The 17,055-nt window shown below is 41.5% G+C and overlaps 1 protein-coding gene across 1 annotated transcript in view; it reads left to right on the forward strand.

Moving 5' to 3' along the window:
* Positions 1 to 17,055, forward strand: part of unc93a (unc-93 homolog A) — a 60,193-nt gene that overhangs the window by 38,065 nt on the left and 5,073 nt on the right. Inside the window, exons 5-7 of the mRNA XM_059986544.1 lie at positions 2,329 to 2,540; positions 8,977 to 9,112; positions 16,623 to 16,754. Of these exons, the coding sequence (XP_059842527.1) occupies positions 2,329 to 2,540; positions 8,977 to 9,112; positions 16,623 to 16,754 (480 nt within the window). The remainder of the gene's footprint in view (positions 1 to 2,328; positions 2,541 to 8,976; positions 9,113 to 16,622; positions 16,755 to 17,055) is intronic.

Here is a 17,055-nt window from a genome sequence, read left to right on the forward strand (position 1 = left end):
CAGAGGGCACAGCCTCAGAATAGCAGGAAGTCCCTTTAGAACAGAGATGAGAAGGTATTTCTTTAGCCGCAAGGTGGTGTATCTGTGAAATTCATTGCTATATATGGCTGTGGGGGCAGTGGTGAAGGAGAAGCTGGTAAGGGTATCAAAGTTTATCGGGGGAGACAAGAGAATAGGATTGAGAGGGATAATAAACCAGCCATGATCAAATAGTGGAGCAGACTCGATGGGCCAAATGGCCTGATTCTACCCCTATCTCATTTCATACTGTATGAAAAAAGGCTCCCATTCTGAAAAAGACCTATTCCAACACCTGAACCTCTGTGATAACTCGTATTCAAACAGACTTGCACCAATATCGTGTGCTCTTATACTATGCACCAGCTTTAAGTGTCACGTCTTACTGAATACCTTTTGGAAATCCAAACACAGTGCACCTATAGGTTTCCCGCTATCAAGTTTCCTTGTTCTCTCCTTGAAGAAGCTTTTCCTTTCCTAAAATCATGTTGACTTGGTTTTATTGCGTTAGATTTAAGGAAGGACAATTTCAAGCTGATGAAATGTAAAATTTAAAAGGCAAGCCTATGTTACATCCTGATGAAATAATGGTTGAGATTATAAACAGCTGAAGCATTCCATTTTTATATACCATCACTTCAAAAGTGATTTTTATTCTTGCTGTCTTCTGTTAACTGATCCTTAGTCTATGGCAAGATATTACCTGCAATGTCATGAGCTCTAATCAAAGCTAACAATTTTTTGGTCCTGGAGAAGTGTCTCGGCCCAGAACGTCGACTGTTTATTCCTTTCCATAAATGCTGCCAGTCCTGCTGAGTTCCTCTAGCATCTTGTGTGTGTTGCTAAGGGGTAATAACTGTTCCTGAACCTGATGGTGTGAGTCCTGAGGCTCCTGTACCTTCTTTCTGATGGCAACAGTGTGAAGAGATCATGTCCTGGATGGTGGGGGTCCCTGATGATGGATGCTGCTTTCCTGTGACAACACTGTGTAGATGTGCTCAGTGGTGGGAAAGGCTGATCCCGGATCTGGGCTGTACCTTCCAAATATCTGGACCATACTTTCCCTTTTCTATTTTCTAATTATGATTTATAATTTAAATTTTTATTATATTTACTTTGATTTGTACTTCAGGGAGCGTGAAGCGCAGAAACAAATATCACTGTGACGATTATCCGGTGCTCCCGATGTGGCCATTTATACACAGGGGAGACCCGCTGCAGACTGGGAGACCGTTTCGCCGAACACTGGCGCTCAGTCCTCCAGCAGTGGCGGGATCTCTCTGTGGCCACACACTTCAATTCCATAAACCACTCCCACTCCGATATGTCTGTCCATGGCCTCCTCTACCGTCAAGATGAGGCCACACGCAGGTCAATGGAGCAATACCTTATCTCCCGCCTAGGTAGCCTCCTACCTGCCAGCATGAACATTTAACTCACAGACCTCCGTTGATACCCCTGCCCGCCCCCCTACCCCATCCCTATCTATTATTTTAGTCTGGTTCTCTTTCTCTCTCTTTTTCCCCCCTCACTATAATCTCCCCCCAGCCCTACCTTTCTTTCTCTTTTATTCTCCACCTTACCCCAGCCCATTTCCCTCCAGCCTATCACTTCCCAGCTCTCTACTTCATCCCTCCCCCCACTTCTTATCCCCTCTCCACCATCCCATGTTACTTCTCTCCTGATGAAGGGTTTCGGCCCGAAACGTTGTCACTACCTCCTTCCATAGATGCTGTCTGGCCTGCTGAGTTCTGCCAGCATTTTATCACTGTGATGATTGTACGCTCTAGTATCAATTGTTTGGTGACAATAAAGTATTTGTATTTGTAATGGACTGGGTGAATACAAGAAGCTGGAGAAGTACCAGGGCTTGATTGAGCAGATAGAAATTATGGGGAAGGTTAAATCCTGGTGGCGATATGAGCACCTGGACTGAGAGAATGGCTCCAACAAATCCCAGGAGCAGCATCTCACATCTCAGAGTGTAATTCAGAGGTCTTTTTCTCTATAAATATGTATTGCACTGTACAGTTACACAAAAACAACAAATTTCATAGTGATTCTGATCAAGTTTCAGTTAGTATCTCTGGATCAGAGAATGTGGCAATCAAGGAATACCCTTGTACTGAAAAATCTGTAAATTTCTGGCAGGCCAGAAGGCGCCTCTCACTAAGTTGGACTCCATACATGTCCCTCTGAACAATCTGCAGGACAGACGTCTTCAAAGAAAACTCAAGTTAAATTTATAAAACATGCAAATTTGTGCCCCTACATTTCTTTCCCCTTCTCTGGCTTTCATCCCTCTGGTAGGTGTCGGTTTAAGTGGAGTGATCTTTGTTGCTATTTTTCTGGATCAGCTCGATAAGCAAGCTGTGGATGAGTTCAAAAAGAAGAAGATAGATGTGTGTACTCATTTGGTGTCTACGTTTACACATCTAAAGGATAAACGGCAGATTCTGCTCATTGTCATGACCATGTATAGTGGCTTTGAACAGGGTTTCCTTGCCGGTGATTATACAAAGGTAAGAGCTCCAAAAGTACTTACATTGACATGTTTTCTAAATGTACTATATAATGTAAAAGGATTCTTTTTGGCCTTTAAAATGAACAATTATTGAAATGTCACCAACAAGTTTTTGTCCTCTATTGTGATAAGAAACTTTATTTTCCAGGATTAAGTTTTGCTGTTCACAGCTGGGATGGGGATGGGTGGTTTAAGTTAGGCTACATCCACACTAGACCAGATAATTTTGAAAACGCCGGTTTCGCGTAAAAACGATAGGCGTCCACACCAAACATTTTTGAAAATACCTCCGTCCACATTAAAACGGGTATTTGGGTGAATCTCCTCCTACTGGGCATGCGCAAGACTCAACTACAGAAAACAAGCGACATGTTTGGTGTCGAATCTTGCTGTGAAAATGCATGTTTGTGCAGTTACAGACTAGAAAAACTTAAAAGGAAATTGCCAAACGATGGTCAGTTGTTGGCTCCTGCGCAGGAGGACTTAAAACTAAAAAAAAACAAATACTAGAGAGTTTGGAGGCAACCGACTGAGCTCACAGACTGTATGACCCGGCTGACGATGGACATTGAAAAACTGACTAACTCTGTTGCGTTAATAAAGCACCATGTTAAATGTATAAAATATGTCTGCATCAGTGTTATCTTGTATTTCCATACAATGTTACATTAGGCTGTTACACATCTATTGTCAGAGGAGTACTTACATAAATAGGTAAAGCACCTTCATACGAGCAAGGACAGAAAACAGGGCAAAGTGAGTACAGTATACTTATTTATTCAGTAAGTTATGGTCAAGGTACTTGGTGAGTACATTTCTAACTCTTCTGGCTTCAGTCTCTTTGCCGTCTGTTCTGAAATTGTTGGGTCGTGTTCAAGAAAACAATGAAATGCTGCGCTGTCGTCACCATCTGTTCTGACACGTCATGACAGCATTTTTAGAAATCTCTGGTTACCCCGTCCACACTACTCTGCCCAATTGGCGTTTTCAAATTTACACACTCTGGAGGGTATTTTAGAAAAGCTCTGTTTTGGGGGGAGGAAAACGCCGTTTCAGTGTGGACGGAGGGTCAAAATGAAGAGAAAAAGCTTCGGTTACGGATTTATCTGGTCTAGTGTGGATGTAGCCTTAATAACATTGGATGTTTCTAGTGCTCAGTTAAGAACCTTCACCACCAACTCACCCACTAGGTTCTGGAAACCATATGGCAGATCTGCCAAAGGAAAACTACAATGAATTTGTCATACAGACTCAGGCCATTTAGTCCACTCCTTAACAATAATCTATGTGGACAGTTTCTATCTTGGGCAGACTACAGGTTTAATTTGAAAATAAAACATTCACTCCTTTTTTATAATCTATATTTTCATTTATATTTATCATTATTATTGTTATGAGCAGAGAGACAACATCTGCCGGAAGTAAATTCCTTGTAAGTGCACAGGTACTTGGCAATTAAAGTCTGATTCTGATTCAGTGAAAAATTGGCCTAAGAATTTATGTTGATTGAATCCCATAGTTGCTTGTGGGTCATATAATATGCATTTCACAGCTTTGCCAAATCAAAATTCAAGTACATTATTATCAAAGTCTGTTTAAATTATACAATCTTGAGATTCACCTTCTCACAGGCAGCCAGTAAACAAGAAACCTGAAAGAACCCAATTAAAAAACAAACCAACACCCAATGCACAGAGAGGGGAAAAAAAATACACAAATAATGCCAACAATAAAAGCAAGCGAACCAACATTAAGGAGGAACGTGAGTCCATAGACACGAAGCCCAGAGCAGCCTGGGCAGGCCCACACCCTTAGCCTCGGTTCATCACACAGCAGGGCAGATCATCGGGAAGCTTGCAGACACGAAGCCTGGAATGACCGGAGCAGGACGCAGCCTCAGTGCCACAGAAAGCTGAGTAACAGTCACAAAGCAGAACCAGCCCGACCCATTGACTTTTCAGTTTATCTGGCCCAGCAACGGTGCAATCCTTTTAAAATCCTGAAATCACTCACCCTTTTTTGATATACATATGATTAAACTCTGCAGAAGTATATAGTCCAAGGGCAAAAATGTCCTTGTTAAAGATTAATGCTAAACACAAAATTATATAAAATAAACAAAACATGGAAGCTGCATTTAAAGATTATATTGTCAAATTTATTCTGTTTTCTTACTTATTTACTTAAGCCCATCACCCCTACTGGGGCATAGGACACCAACAGCAGCTCACCAGAGTCCCCTGTCCTGGGCCAGACTTTCAAGCTGTCCCTAGGTGTAACCATCTTTGAAGATCCTTCCTCTCCCAGGGACGAGGTCTGGAGCTTCTGTTGGCTTTCCTGTAGCTCCGGGTTTTTATGGATGGAGTTGCCAGCCCCGTGCCCAACCCTCCTCGTTTTGCAGCTGGGCTTGGGACCATCCATGGCGGAGTATCATTTTGTTTTCATAATACTAAAGTGATCAAATAAATATCAAATAAACAAGTGAAAAGCATGCAAGATGTACTAATTTTTAACAACTATAGTCTCAGGTTCAGGAAGCTGTGTCAATTTCATGGAAATCTCCAGGAACTTTAAATAGGGAGCTAATATTAATTCTCTTGGAAAATGAAAGTAAGTTTTTTGTTTAGAGCTCCATCCTAGATAACAAGGTGCAGTCACAGTTGTTCTGCTGCAGTCTAACATTTTACCATAACCTCCCTGCCCTTATATTTTAAGCCCTGCCTCATGAATTCTTCACCACTTTACTGTGTTGAACCTGTGTATCAAAATCCCATGGCTCCTCACTCAACCCATAAGGTTTATACATCACGTATCCCTTTTGCTACAATGCTTCATCTTGCTTCCAATGAGCTTCCTCCTGGAATGGGGATAACTTACAGGACAAAGGAAGCTGTTTAACCAGCAACACACCCACTTCAGAGCCAAGGCTACTCGACCTCAGTCACTGACAGTTTCTATGTATGTGTACATTCGGTCATCGTCAACTCATTCGATAGGACCTTAAGACCATAAGATATAGGAGCAGAATTAGGCCATTTGGCCCATTGCATCTGCTCTGCCGATTCATCATTGCTGATCCAGTTTTCCTCTCAGCCCCAGTCTCCTGCCTTCTCCCCATATACCTTCATGCCTGACCAATCGAGAATCTATCAACCTCTGCCTTAAATATACATTTATACAAGCCTCCACAGCTGCCTGTGGTGAAGAATTCCTCAGATTCCCCACTCCCTGTTAAAGAAATTCCTCCTCATCTCCATTCTAAAAGGACACCTCTCTATTCTGAGGCACACCCACTCTATCAAAGCCTTCACCATCAATAGGTTTCAATGAGGTTACCCCTTATTCTTCTGAATTCTAGTGAATACAAGCCCAGATCCAAACTCTCTTCATATGACAAGCCATTAAATCCTGGAATCATTTTCGTGAACCTCCTTTGAACCCTCTCCAGTTTTAGCACATCCTTTCTAAGGGGCCCAAAACTGCTCACAATACTCCGAGTGAAGCCTCACCATGCTTTATAAAGCCTCAATGTTACATCCTTGCTTTTATATTCTAGTCCTCTTGAAATGAATGCTAACATTGTATTTGCCTTCCTCACCAACCTGCAAATTAACCTTTAGGGAATCCTGCACAAGGACTCCCAAGTCCCTTTGCACCTCAGTTTTTTAAGTTTTCTCTCCACTTAGAAAATAATCAATCCTTTCATTTCTTCTATCAAAGTGCATGACTATACACTTCTGACATTGCATTCCATCTGCCAATTCTTTGCCCTTTCTCCTAATCTGCCTAAGTTCTTCTGTGGCTTCTATACTTCCTAAAAACTACCTGCCTCTCCATCTATCTTCAAAAAGTCCATCATCCAAATCATTGACGTATAATGTAAATTGATCCCAACACATAGTCCTGTGGAACACTGCTAGTCACTTGCACCAGAAAAGGCTCCTTTCATTCTCATTCTTTGCCTCCTGCCAATCAGCCATGCTTTATCCATGCTAGAATCTTTCCTGTAATACCATGGGCTTGTAGCTTGTTAAGCAGCCTCATGTGTGGCATCTTGTCAAAGGCCCTCTGAAAATCCAAGTACACAACAACAACCAATTCTCCTTTCTCTATCCTGCCTGTTATTTCTTCAAAGAATTCCAACAGGTTTGTCAGAAAAGGCTTTTACTTGAGGAAATCATACTCACAACAGACTACTTTATCAAGTGCCTCCAAGTACCCAAAAACACATCCTTAACAATCGACTCCAACCTTTCAATCATATTATGATCACAGTCACCAAGGGTTCTTAAGCTATCTAATCAAATTCTGGTTCATTGCACAACACACAATCGTGCAGCATTAACAAAACTTCCCATTAGGAAATTAGTCCCCCTCTAGTTCAGGTGCAAACCATCCCTTCTGTACAGGTCCCACATTCCCTGGAAGAGAGCCCAATGATCCAAAAGTCTTATGCCCTCCCTCCTGCACCAACTCCTTAGCCACATATTGAACTGTACAACCTTCCTAGTTCTAGGCTCACTAACACATGACACAGGTAGCAATCCGGACATCACAGCCCTGGAGGTCATGCCATTCAACATAGCATCTACCTCCCTGAACTCTTTATACAACCCTCCTCACTCGTTCTACCCACGTCATTGGTACCTACATGGATCACGTCTTCTGGCTGTTCACCCTCCTGCTTAAGAATTCTTAAGACTCAATCTGAGATATCCCTGACACTGGCACCCGGGAAGCAACATACCATCTGGGAATCTCGTTCTCACTCACAGAACTTCCCGTCCGTTCCCTAACTAACAATTCCCCTATCACCACAGCTCGCCTCTCCTTCCTCTAGAGCTGGACTTACCGCCCCCACCCCCACCTTCTCCGACAGTATCCAAAGAGATTTACCTGTTGTTGAGGGGGATGGCCACAGGGGTACTTTGCATTGGCTCCTTAACCTCTTTCCCATTCCTGAATGTCACCCAGTCTCCTGTGCCCTGCACCTTGGGTGTAACTACCTTGCTACCTATCTATCACTCCTTCAGCCTCCTGAATGATCCAGAGTTCATCCAGTTCCAGCTCCAACTCCTTAATGCTGGATGCGTTTCTCGCAGTGTTAGTCATCAGGGATACGGAGGTCTCCCTGCCTTCCCCCATCCCACAAGAGGACATTTCACTATCCTGCTGGACATCTCTTCTGTCCTAGCTCAGCAGATATAAAGAAGAGAAAAACCTCAGCTTTTCTTCCCTTTGATTTCTCCGAGTGAACCCTGGAGGAGCTAAGGCCTTAAGAACACCACTTTGACCATTACCACGCAGACGACGGCGGCCGTGATGAACATCGCTGTGTTTGCCCCACCCTTCCTTTAACTTGCTCTGACTAATCGATTCCTGATCACTGGTCAAAGCTCCAATACGCTGCTGCAGCCTTTCTCCTCAGGCAATGGACCTGATGAAGTCTCGTCCTCTCCAAATTTCCGATGCCCTGATCGGTCGCTGCCGCGACCTGCTCCTGCTTTTTATCCTCAGGCAGTGGAAGTCCTCTCCTCTCCGAACTTCCTGCGTCCGGATTGGCTGCTGGTCAAAGCTTTCGACGTCGACAATGGACCTCAAATTAAACATCTCCTAAGCAAATAAACTTGCCAACCGGCCCTCATCAAAACACATTTTCCTCTGGTAGTGTAAAAGGCACTTTTGAAGGTTAACTTTATTTGTCATACGTACATGAAAATATCAAATCATCACGTTCAGCGTCAGCTACCGAAGAAGTCCGAGGATGTGCTGGCGGAAGCTGCAAGATTCAGCAAACTCCCGGCACCACGAGAGCACGTCCGCTTCTCATGGGAGGAAAACGGAACTCCTGGAGGAAACCCAAGTTCACAGGCAGAACTCCTTACAGACGGCGGTGGGAATTGAACCCCAATCAGTGACTGCTGCCACTGTACAGCAATGACCCCCACCCTACCATGCCGCCACCATAAGAACTTTTCTTAAGCAATTGAATTTAGATTTCTGCTGGGATTTGAACTCATGACTTTGAAATGTTCGACCAGACTTCTAGACTACTAGGAAAGTAACCACTGGACTACTGTAACTTACATGACTTACTTTCATACCTCAGGAGTTAAGCTTTTCTTTTAAATGACCATTTTAATAAAGTTTAAATGTAGATGATCGTAGACAGAACACTGATGAGCAAACTTTTGGTAACAGTTATCTGATGCTAGCTTGGCGCTCGTTTGTCACTTTATTATTGTGAGAACATTTATGGGAAGCTAATTAATTGCAATTGATAGCTACAACAATTAATGTTTTTACTTGGTAAGCATTTAGAATAGTTGCATTTTTTTTTACAAAATTCCCAGGAGAATCGATGTAATTTTATTTAAATATTTAGCTTCACAGATTCTTTAACCAGTTGTACATTTTAAAAATTCTGTTGATAGGCCTACATCACCTGTGCCCTTGGAATACAATACGTTGGTTACTGCATGATCTGCTTTGGTGCCTCTAATTCTGTTTTTTCTTTGACTTTTGGAAAATTATCGAAATATACTGGACGTATTCCATTGTTCTTCTATGGTGAGTTAAATAGTTTTTATTTTTAACTGACAAGACTCAACAGAACATCTGAGATCTAATCCACCAAGAAAACGTTCACACTAGTTACCAAATTTAATTCATTGTCAGATAAGAAACCACTCAGTTGGATTCTATCTCCTATGTCAATTGACTTTATGAAGGAATCTTTTCTGTGAAGATATCAGGGAAAGGATCAAGGGAGGTGAATAGAAACAGTGCTTGGAAGAGGGAGTGAGGCAGCGTAAGAAAGAAGAGAGTTGCACATGTCTGGGAAAAGTTAGAAGTTCAAAGTAAATTATCAAAGTAGGTATATGTCATCATGTACCACCCTGAGATTCATTTTCTGATGGACATTCACAGTAGAACCAGGAAATACAATAGAATCAGTGAAAACTACATACAAAAATGGACAATCAACCAATGTGCAAAAGAAGACAAAGTGTACATATACAAAAATAAACTGATAATAATGATAATAAATAAATAATATTGAGTTGTAGAGTTCTTGTGGAATCAGTCCAGGGTTTAGGTGAGTGAAGTTATCCACACTGGTTCAGAAGCCTGATAACTGCTCATGAAACTGGTGGTGTGAGATCTTATATCTCCTTTCTGATAACAAAGAAAATGTATGTAATACAGCTGTGTCCTACATTGAGGATGTTGTGATGGAGGCCACGAAAGAGAAGATATATCCACCCAGCCAGCCATAGTAATACTGGACAAGGAACAGACGAAAACAGCAGTAGTAGATGTAGCAATCCCGTAACAGTAACATCGGGCAGAAAGAACAGGCCTTGAAAAAGCAGATAGAAAAGACATGGAAAGTTAAAACCAGAATAATCCTGGTGCCTGGGAGAGTGGCTCCAACAAATCCCGAGAACAACATCTGAATTCATATTCATTTGGAGCACACTTAGAAAACATGAGGAACAATTGGCGTGTGCAGCTTTAGAATGACAAGATTATTTCAGGAATGTTCTGCTCAGTACAACTGGGTAGTTGACTGTGTCTATGCTGATCAGAAAATAACTCATCCCACTTTCCATTAGCTGATTGCCAATTTTGCAGGACAAGTGTACATCCAGACATGTCCTGTATGTGATAAGAATTTCTGCTCCACCACACATCTGGGCATGGAGATACTTCAATGATCATGCAGGCAAATGAAAACAGGGAACACACAGTGAAAAAAAATCACATTCGACAATACAGATGGAGGAGATTTAAAAAAATGGCAAAAAATCTACTTAATTTCTTGGAGCTGGAAAATTATTGGAAAAAAACCTATATATTTTAAGTATTAAAACACTGCCAATTTTGTTTTTATGTTTTTTTCTTACCACCAACCAAAGATTATATCGAATGGTGAAAGGCCTTGATAGAGGGGATGTGGAGAGGATGTTTCCTGTGGTGGGAGAGTCTAAGACCAGAGGACACAGCCTCAGAATAGAGAGGCATCCTTTTAGAACAGAGATGAGTAGGAACTCTTTTTAGCCAGAGAGTGGTGAATCTGTGGAAATATTTTGCCACAGACAACTGTAGAGGCCAAATCTTTATGTATATTAAGGCAGAAGTTCTTGACTGGTCAGGGCATGAAGTGATAAGGGAGAAGGCAGGAGACTGGGGTTGAGAGGAGAATTGCATCAGCCATGATGAAATGACAGAGCAAATAGTCTAATTCAGTTCCTATATCTAATTCGAATTCTAATTTTAATTCTAATTCGAGGGGCCAAATGGTCTAATTCAGTTCCTATATCTTATGGTCTCATTTTAGTTCTAATTTATCAGACTACTGTTAGGAATGAGTTATGAGTTACAAGTCGCTGCATCTTCAGGATTGTCTTGACTGACAATCTAGATCAGCCTTTATCAAACATTTTGCCCTGGAGGAACCCTTGAATTAATTCTCAGGTCTTAGGGAACCCCTGCATAAAAATTATTATATCTCAGCTCACCGTACATTAGCAAGTTGTAGATATAGTAATCCAAAAATAATCGTCCATGCTCTCTGTCAATGAATTTTTAGCCAACCTTTCTTGAAAGAAAAACTGGTAGTTAAACTTAGCTTGCCTTTCTTGAAATTAATTTCTTTCTTTCCCCTTCTTAAATTTTAAAAAACTCATAAGGCAAACATAATAAATTTCTGTTAAATAACTGGCTTAAGCCAAAATGGGATTTAATATTTCTAAAGGTAGGCTCGGTGGATTTAATTTAAATAAAGGCTGTAAATTGATTTTAATTAATGTGATTTACAACATGAAAATTTATGGACAATGTTAAATAGTAAAGTTGCTAAAAACCATAAGTCAAAACAATATGAATAAAGACATAGCCTAAGACAGTTTTATACAAGACTTTGAAAAAACATTTTCTTACTAAGTGACATGATCAGGCTCTAACACAGGCCTGGCACGTGAAAACTGGGCTTGTTTTTACTGCACAAATACTCAATTCTGGATTGAAATTGAGATAAGCACACATGAATTTCACCTTCAGCTGAAATGAGATGATTTCTATCCTTGCTCTTGATGCTTGTTAAACAAGAAAAAGCTTGCTCACACATGTAAGAAGTTGAAAACTGCAGCAAAATGTTCATTGCTTCCCAATGAATGGCAGGATACTCTTCTTTCACAGAAATCCAGAACTTGTCCAGGGATAGACCAGTAAATCTCATCTTGAGTGCTCACAAAATTCTTCCTCTTCTCTCAAGTCAAGTTCCCAGGCTGTGCATAAGACTTAGAGCAGGAGTTCCTCACCCAGTCACACACTTGTGGTGAAAGAGAGGAAAAATACTATTCATTTTTGTTCTGCAATTCTTCCAGGTGGTTTTCAATAAGACTCAAGACCTTCTGCTATCCCTCCTCTCTCAAAACCAAGCAACAGTGGAAACTTTTCAAGATTTCCACTTGCAACATGATTTTTTCCAAAGATTCAGTTTCCTTTTAAATCCAAAAATCTTTTAACTTGAAGTCAAAACATTTTCTCCATGGCCTCACAGAGATTTGTTCAACTGGTTCCACAAGTAATCTAGCTGAAGTTGTCCCTCCAAAGGACTGTCCTTTGACCCTAGATTCCCCCACTACAGGAAACATCCTCTCCACGTCCACTCTTTCTAGGCCTTTCAATATTCAATAGGTCTCAGTGTTATTTCCCCTCCCCTCATTCTCCTAATCTCGAGGGAGTACAGCCCAGAGCTATCAAGCATTCCTTGTAGTTTAACCCTTTTATTCCTGGGATCATTCTTGAGAACCTCCTTTGGACCCCCTTCAATGCTAGGACAATCTTTCTTAGTTAAGGGGCCTAAACCTGTTCACAATGCACCAAGTGCAGTCTGGCCAGTGCCTTAGAAAGCCTCAGCATCACATCCTTGCTTTTATATTCTAGTCCTCTCAAAATGAATGCTAACATTGCTTTTGCCTACCTCACCACTGACTCAACCTGCATGTTAACTTTTAGGAAATCTTCCAAGTTCAAAGATAGTCAATGCCTTTATTCCTTCTACCAAAGTGCATGGGCATACAGTTCCCTGAATTATATATTCAATCTGTATTCGATGCCACTTTGTTGCTCATTCTCCTAATTTGTCCAAGTCCTTCTGCAGGCTCCCTGCTTCCTCAGCACGACCAGCCTCTCCACCTTATATCGCCTGCAAACCTGACCACAAAGCCATCAATTCCATCATCCAAATCACTGACAAATAACATGAAAAGAAGCGGTCCCAACACTGAACCCTACTATTTGGGAGCATTTCATAGGCAGTGGGAGCATGTCCCCATTACCACGCCCAGCTATCCCAGCTATTACAGAGGTTTATTAAACAGAGATTAGTAACAGTCTAATGGGGGGGGGGGGGGGGGTATTATTTCCCCGGCTATAGAACCTAATGGCTGAAGTAACAACGACCTCGTATAGCATTCCTTGGAGCAGTGCAGTTGTCTTAGTCTAGTACTGAAAGTGCTCGTCTGTTCAGCCAAGGTGACATGCAGAGGGTGAGACACATTGTCCAGAATTGCCAGGGTTTTCCGGAGGGTCCTTTGTTCTACCACTGCCTCCAATATGTCCAGTTTGACTCCTTTAACAGAGCCAGCCTTTCTAATCAGTTTATTGAGCCTGTTGGCATCACCTGTGTTGATACCATTACCCCAGCACACCACTGCATAAAAGACTGATAGAACATGTGAAGGAGAGGCCCGCCTACTCCAAAGGACCTCAGTCTCCTCAGGAAGTAGAGGCGACTCTGGCCCTTCTTGTACAGAGCCTCTGTGTTGGTGGTTCACTCAAGTCTGTTTGTCCAGGTACTCGTAGGTCCTCACCACATCCATGTCCTCACCATCAATAGTAACGGGCAGAAGCTGGCTTACTCTTCCTGAAGTCCATCACCATCATCTCCTTTGTCTGACCGATGTTGAGCTGCAGATGATTCAGGGCCCTGTACTGATCCTCCGTCCTCCCTTTATACACCCACTCATGAGAGAATTTCTGCAGATGACATGACTCAATATTGTATCTAAAGTCCGTGGTATACAGGGTAAACAGGAAGGGAGCCAATACAGTCCCTGTGGGGCCCCAGTGCTGCCTATAGCAATGTCTGACACACAGATCTGAAGCCACACAACCTGTGGCCTGCCAGTCAGGTAGTGCTTTCTCCAGGATACAGTGGAAGTGCCAACCTGCATTGAACAGAGCTTTTCTGCCAGTATTGAGGGCTGGGTGGTATTGAAGGCCATTGAGAAACCAAAAAACAAGATCCTCACTGTGATGTCCTGCTATCCAAATGAGAGTAGGCTCTATTCAGCAGGTAGATGACGGCACAGAGTTAACGCCAATGTGTTCCTGGTAGGCAAACTGCAGGGGATGGACAGCTGATCTGACCAGGGGTCGGAGGTGAGCCAGGACCAGTCTCTCTAGGGGCTTCATGATGTGTGAGGTCAGGGCCACTGGACGGTAGACATTCAAGACTTTCCGGCAGTCCTTCTTGAGTACTGGGACCAGACATGATCCGCACAATCGGGACTCTTCCCAGGCTGAGACTCAGATTGAAAATGCACTGGAGAACTCCACAAGGCTGCTCGGCACACTCCCTCAGGACTTAGGGGTTCCCACTTGGGGTTCCTTGGGACCCATTGGAGGTCCCAATGCTTTGCCGTGTCTGAGTTTCCCCGCAGCCCTTCTCACCCGCTCAGTAGGTGAAGGTGAAGTATAAAGATTTAGGGGGGAACCTGCAGGATCTGGACATTTAAAGGTGCAGGTATTCATAATGAAATAACAAAAATAACTGAAATAGTGGAGGCCAATTTAGAGCAGGGATGGAGGAGGTTATAAAACTTGGATACAAATCACAGAATGTTAAAATGCAGGTACAGCAAGTAGGAAGGAAAATTTCATGGAGAGATATCATACTTCTAAAATCTATTTAAGTATGATAAGATGGACTGTTGACCTCATGAGGATCTTGCACCTTATTGCTTAACTGCACTGCACCTTCTCTGTAGCTGTACACTTTATTCTGCAATGTTATTGCTTTACCTAGTTCTACATCAAAGCACTGTTAATTTGATCATTATGGATAGTAAGCAAGACAAGCTTTTCAATGTCCAGTGTCTATAGAAGCATTCAACCCCCCCCCCCCCCAGAAGTTTTCATGTTTTATTGTTTTACAACATTAAATCACAGTGGATTGAATTTTTTTTTTAAACAAAAAAAAAAGATTCTTTTGCGTCAAAGTGAAAATAGATCTCTACAAAGTAATCTAAATTAATTACAAATATAAAACAAAATAATTGATTGCATGCTGTAAGTATTCAACCCTTTCAAATCAATATTTAGTAGATGCATCTTTGTCAGCAATTACAGCCTTGAGTCTGTGTGGATAGGTCTCTATCAGCTTTGCACATCTGGACACTGCAATTTTTCCCCATTCTTCTTTACAAAACTGCTCAAGCTCTGTCAGATTGAATGGGGATTGTGAGTGAAAGCCCTTTTCAAATTCAGCCACGAATTCTCAATTGGACTGAGGCCTGGACTCTGACTTGGCCACTCCAGGACATTAACTTTGTTGTTTTTAAGCCATTGCTGTGTAGCTTTGGCTTTTTGCTTAGGGTCTGTCTTGTTGGAAAGAAAATCTTTTCCCAAGTCACAGTTCTCTTGCAGATTGTATCAGGTTTTCCTCCAGGATTTCCCTGTATTTTGCTGCATTCATTTTACCCTCTACCTTCACAAGCTTCCAGGGCCTGCTGTAGTGAAGCATCCCCACAGCATCTTGCAGCCACCACCGTGCTTCACGGTAGGGATGGTGTGTTTTCATTGATATGCGGTGTTTGGCTTACACCAAACATAGTGTTTAGTCTGCTAACCAAAAAAGTTCAATTTTGGTTTCATCAGACCTTAGAACATCCTTCCAGCTGACTTCAGAGTCACTCACATACATGAAATCTCAGCTAGAGTTTGACAGAAGGTGAGTTTTTTTTCCAACAGTGGCTTTCTCTTTGCGACTCTCCCATAAAGCGGCGACTGTTGAAGCACCTGGGCAACAGTTGTTGTACACACAGTCTCTCCCATTGCAGCCACTGAAGCTTGTAACCCCTCCAGAGTTGTCATAAGTCTCTTGGTGGCCTCCCTCACTAGTCCCTTTCTTGCACGGTCACTCAGCTTTTGAGGATGGCCTGCTCTGGGCAGATTTACAGCTGTGCCATATTCTTTCCATTTCTTGATTATTGACTCCAAGGGATATTCAGTGACTTGGAAATTTTCTTGTATTTTTCAATAACTATTTTACGGGAGTGGCTTCATGTGGTCTTTTGTCTTCATGGTGTAGTTTTGGCCAGGATACTGACTCGGCAGCAGTTAGACCTTCCAGTACAGGTGTATTTTTACTGCAATCAATTCAAACACCTTGACTGCACACAGTTTTATACATAGCTAATTATGTGACTTCTAAAACCAATTGGTTGTGCCAGTGATGATTACTAAAGGGGGTAAATACTTATGTAATCAATTATTTTGTCTTTTATATTTGTAATTAATTTAGATCACTTTGTAGTGATCTGTTTTCACTTTGACATGAAAAAGGCTTTTTCTGTTGATCAGTGTCAAAAAAGCCAAATTAAATCCACTGCAATTCAATGTTGTAAAACAATAAAACATGAAAACTTCTGGGGGGGGCGGAATACTTTTTATAGGCACTGTATCTCAGCATATGACAATAAACCAATTCCAATTTGATAATCGCTTAAGTACTGTAATAGTTGTTCCATAAACAATCTCACCAATGATATTAAAAGGAATGGGTGGGGAGGTTAAGGGTTAGTGAAACAATAATTATTATTAATTCATCAAATAAACACCCATGGAGCAGACTAAAGCTTTCAGAAAACTATGTTTTGTTGCACATTAAACCAAAAATTGATGCAAACTTTCAATAATTACACTCAATAATTTTAAGATATAAAGGTCTATTATACATATATTACTGTACAATAATCTTACTGTTTTCATTTGCTTTATGTTACAGCAACTCTTGTCAATATGGCATCAATAATTTCATTGCTTTTATGGAAACCACATCCAAATCAACTACCGGTGTTTTTTGTGTTTCCTGTTCTTTGGGGAATGGCTGATGCTATCTGGCAGACACAAACTAATGGTATGATGAAAAGTAATAATCAATAAGATAATATCGTTATTAAATTAGAAATGAAATTAAGATTAATATTGAAAAAGAACTGTTATTGCAAGGAAGATTAAGTTAAAGTCAGATTCTTTGGTATAAAAATGTGTTCCACCTTTACTGTGTGGTCAGTACAATTTAGGTACCAGGTCAGCAGGAAAAAAAGATTCTTTTGCGTCAAAGTGAAAACAGATATCTACAAAGTAATCTAAATTAATTACAGGTCTTCATCTGAGATCCACAGGTAACCAACATTTGGTTTTCACGCAGATTGCTA

The sequence above is a fragment of the Hypanus sabinus genome, chromosome 12 (assembly GCF_030144855.1).
Source record: "Hypanus sabinus isolate sHypSab1 chromosome 12, sHypSab1.hap1, whole genome shotgun sequence".
NCBI classification, from domain to species: domain Eukaryota; kingdom Metazoa; phylum Chordata; class Chondrichthyes; order Myliobatiformes; family Dasyatidae; genus Hypanus; species Hypanus sabinus.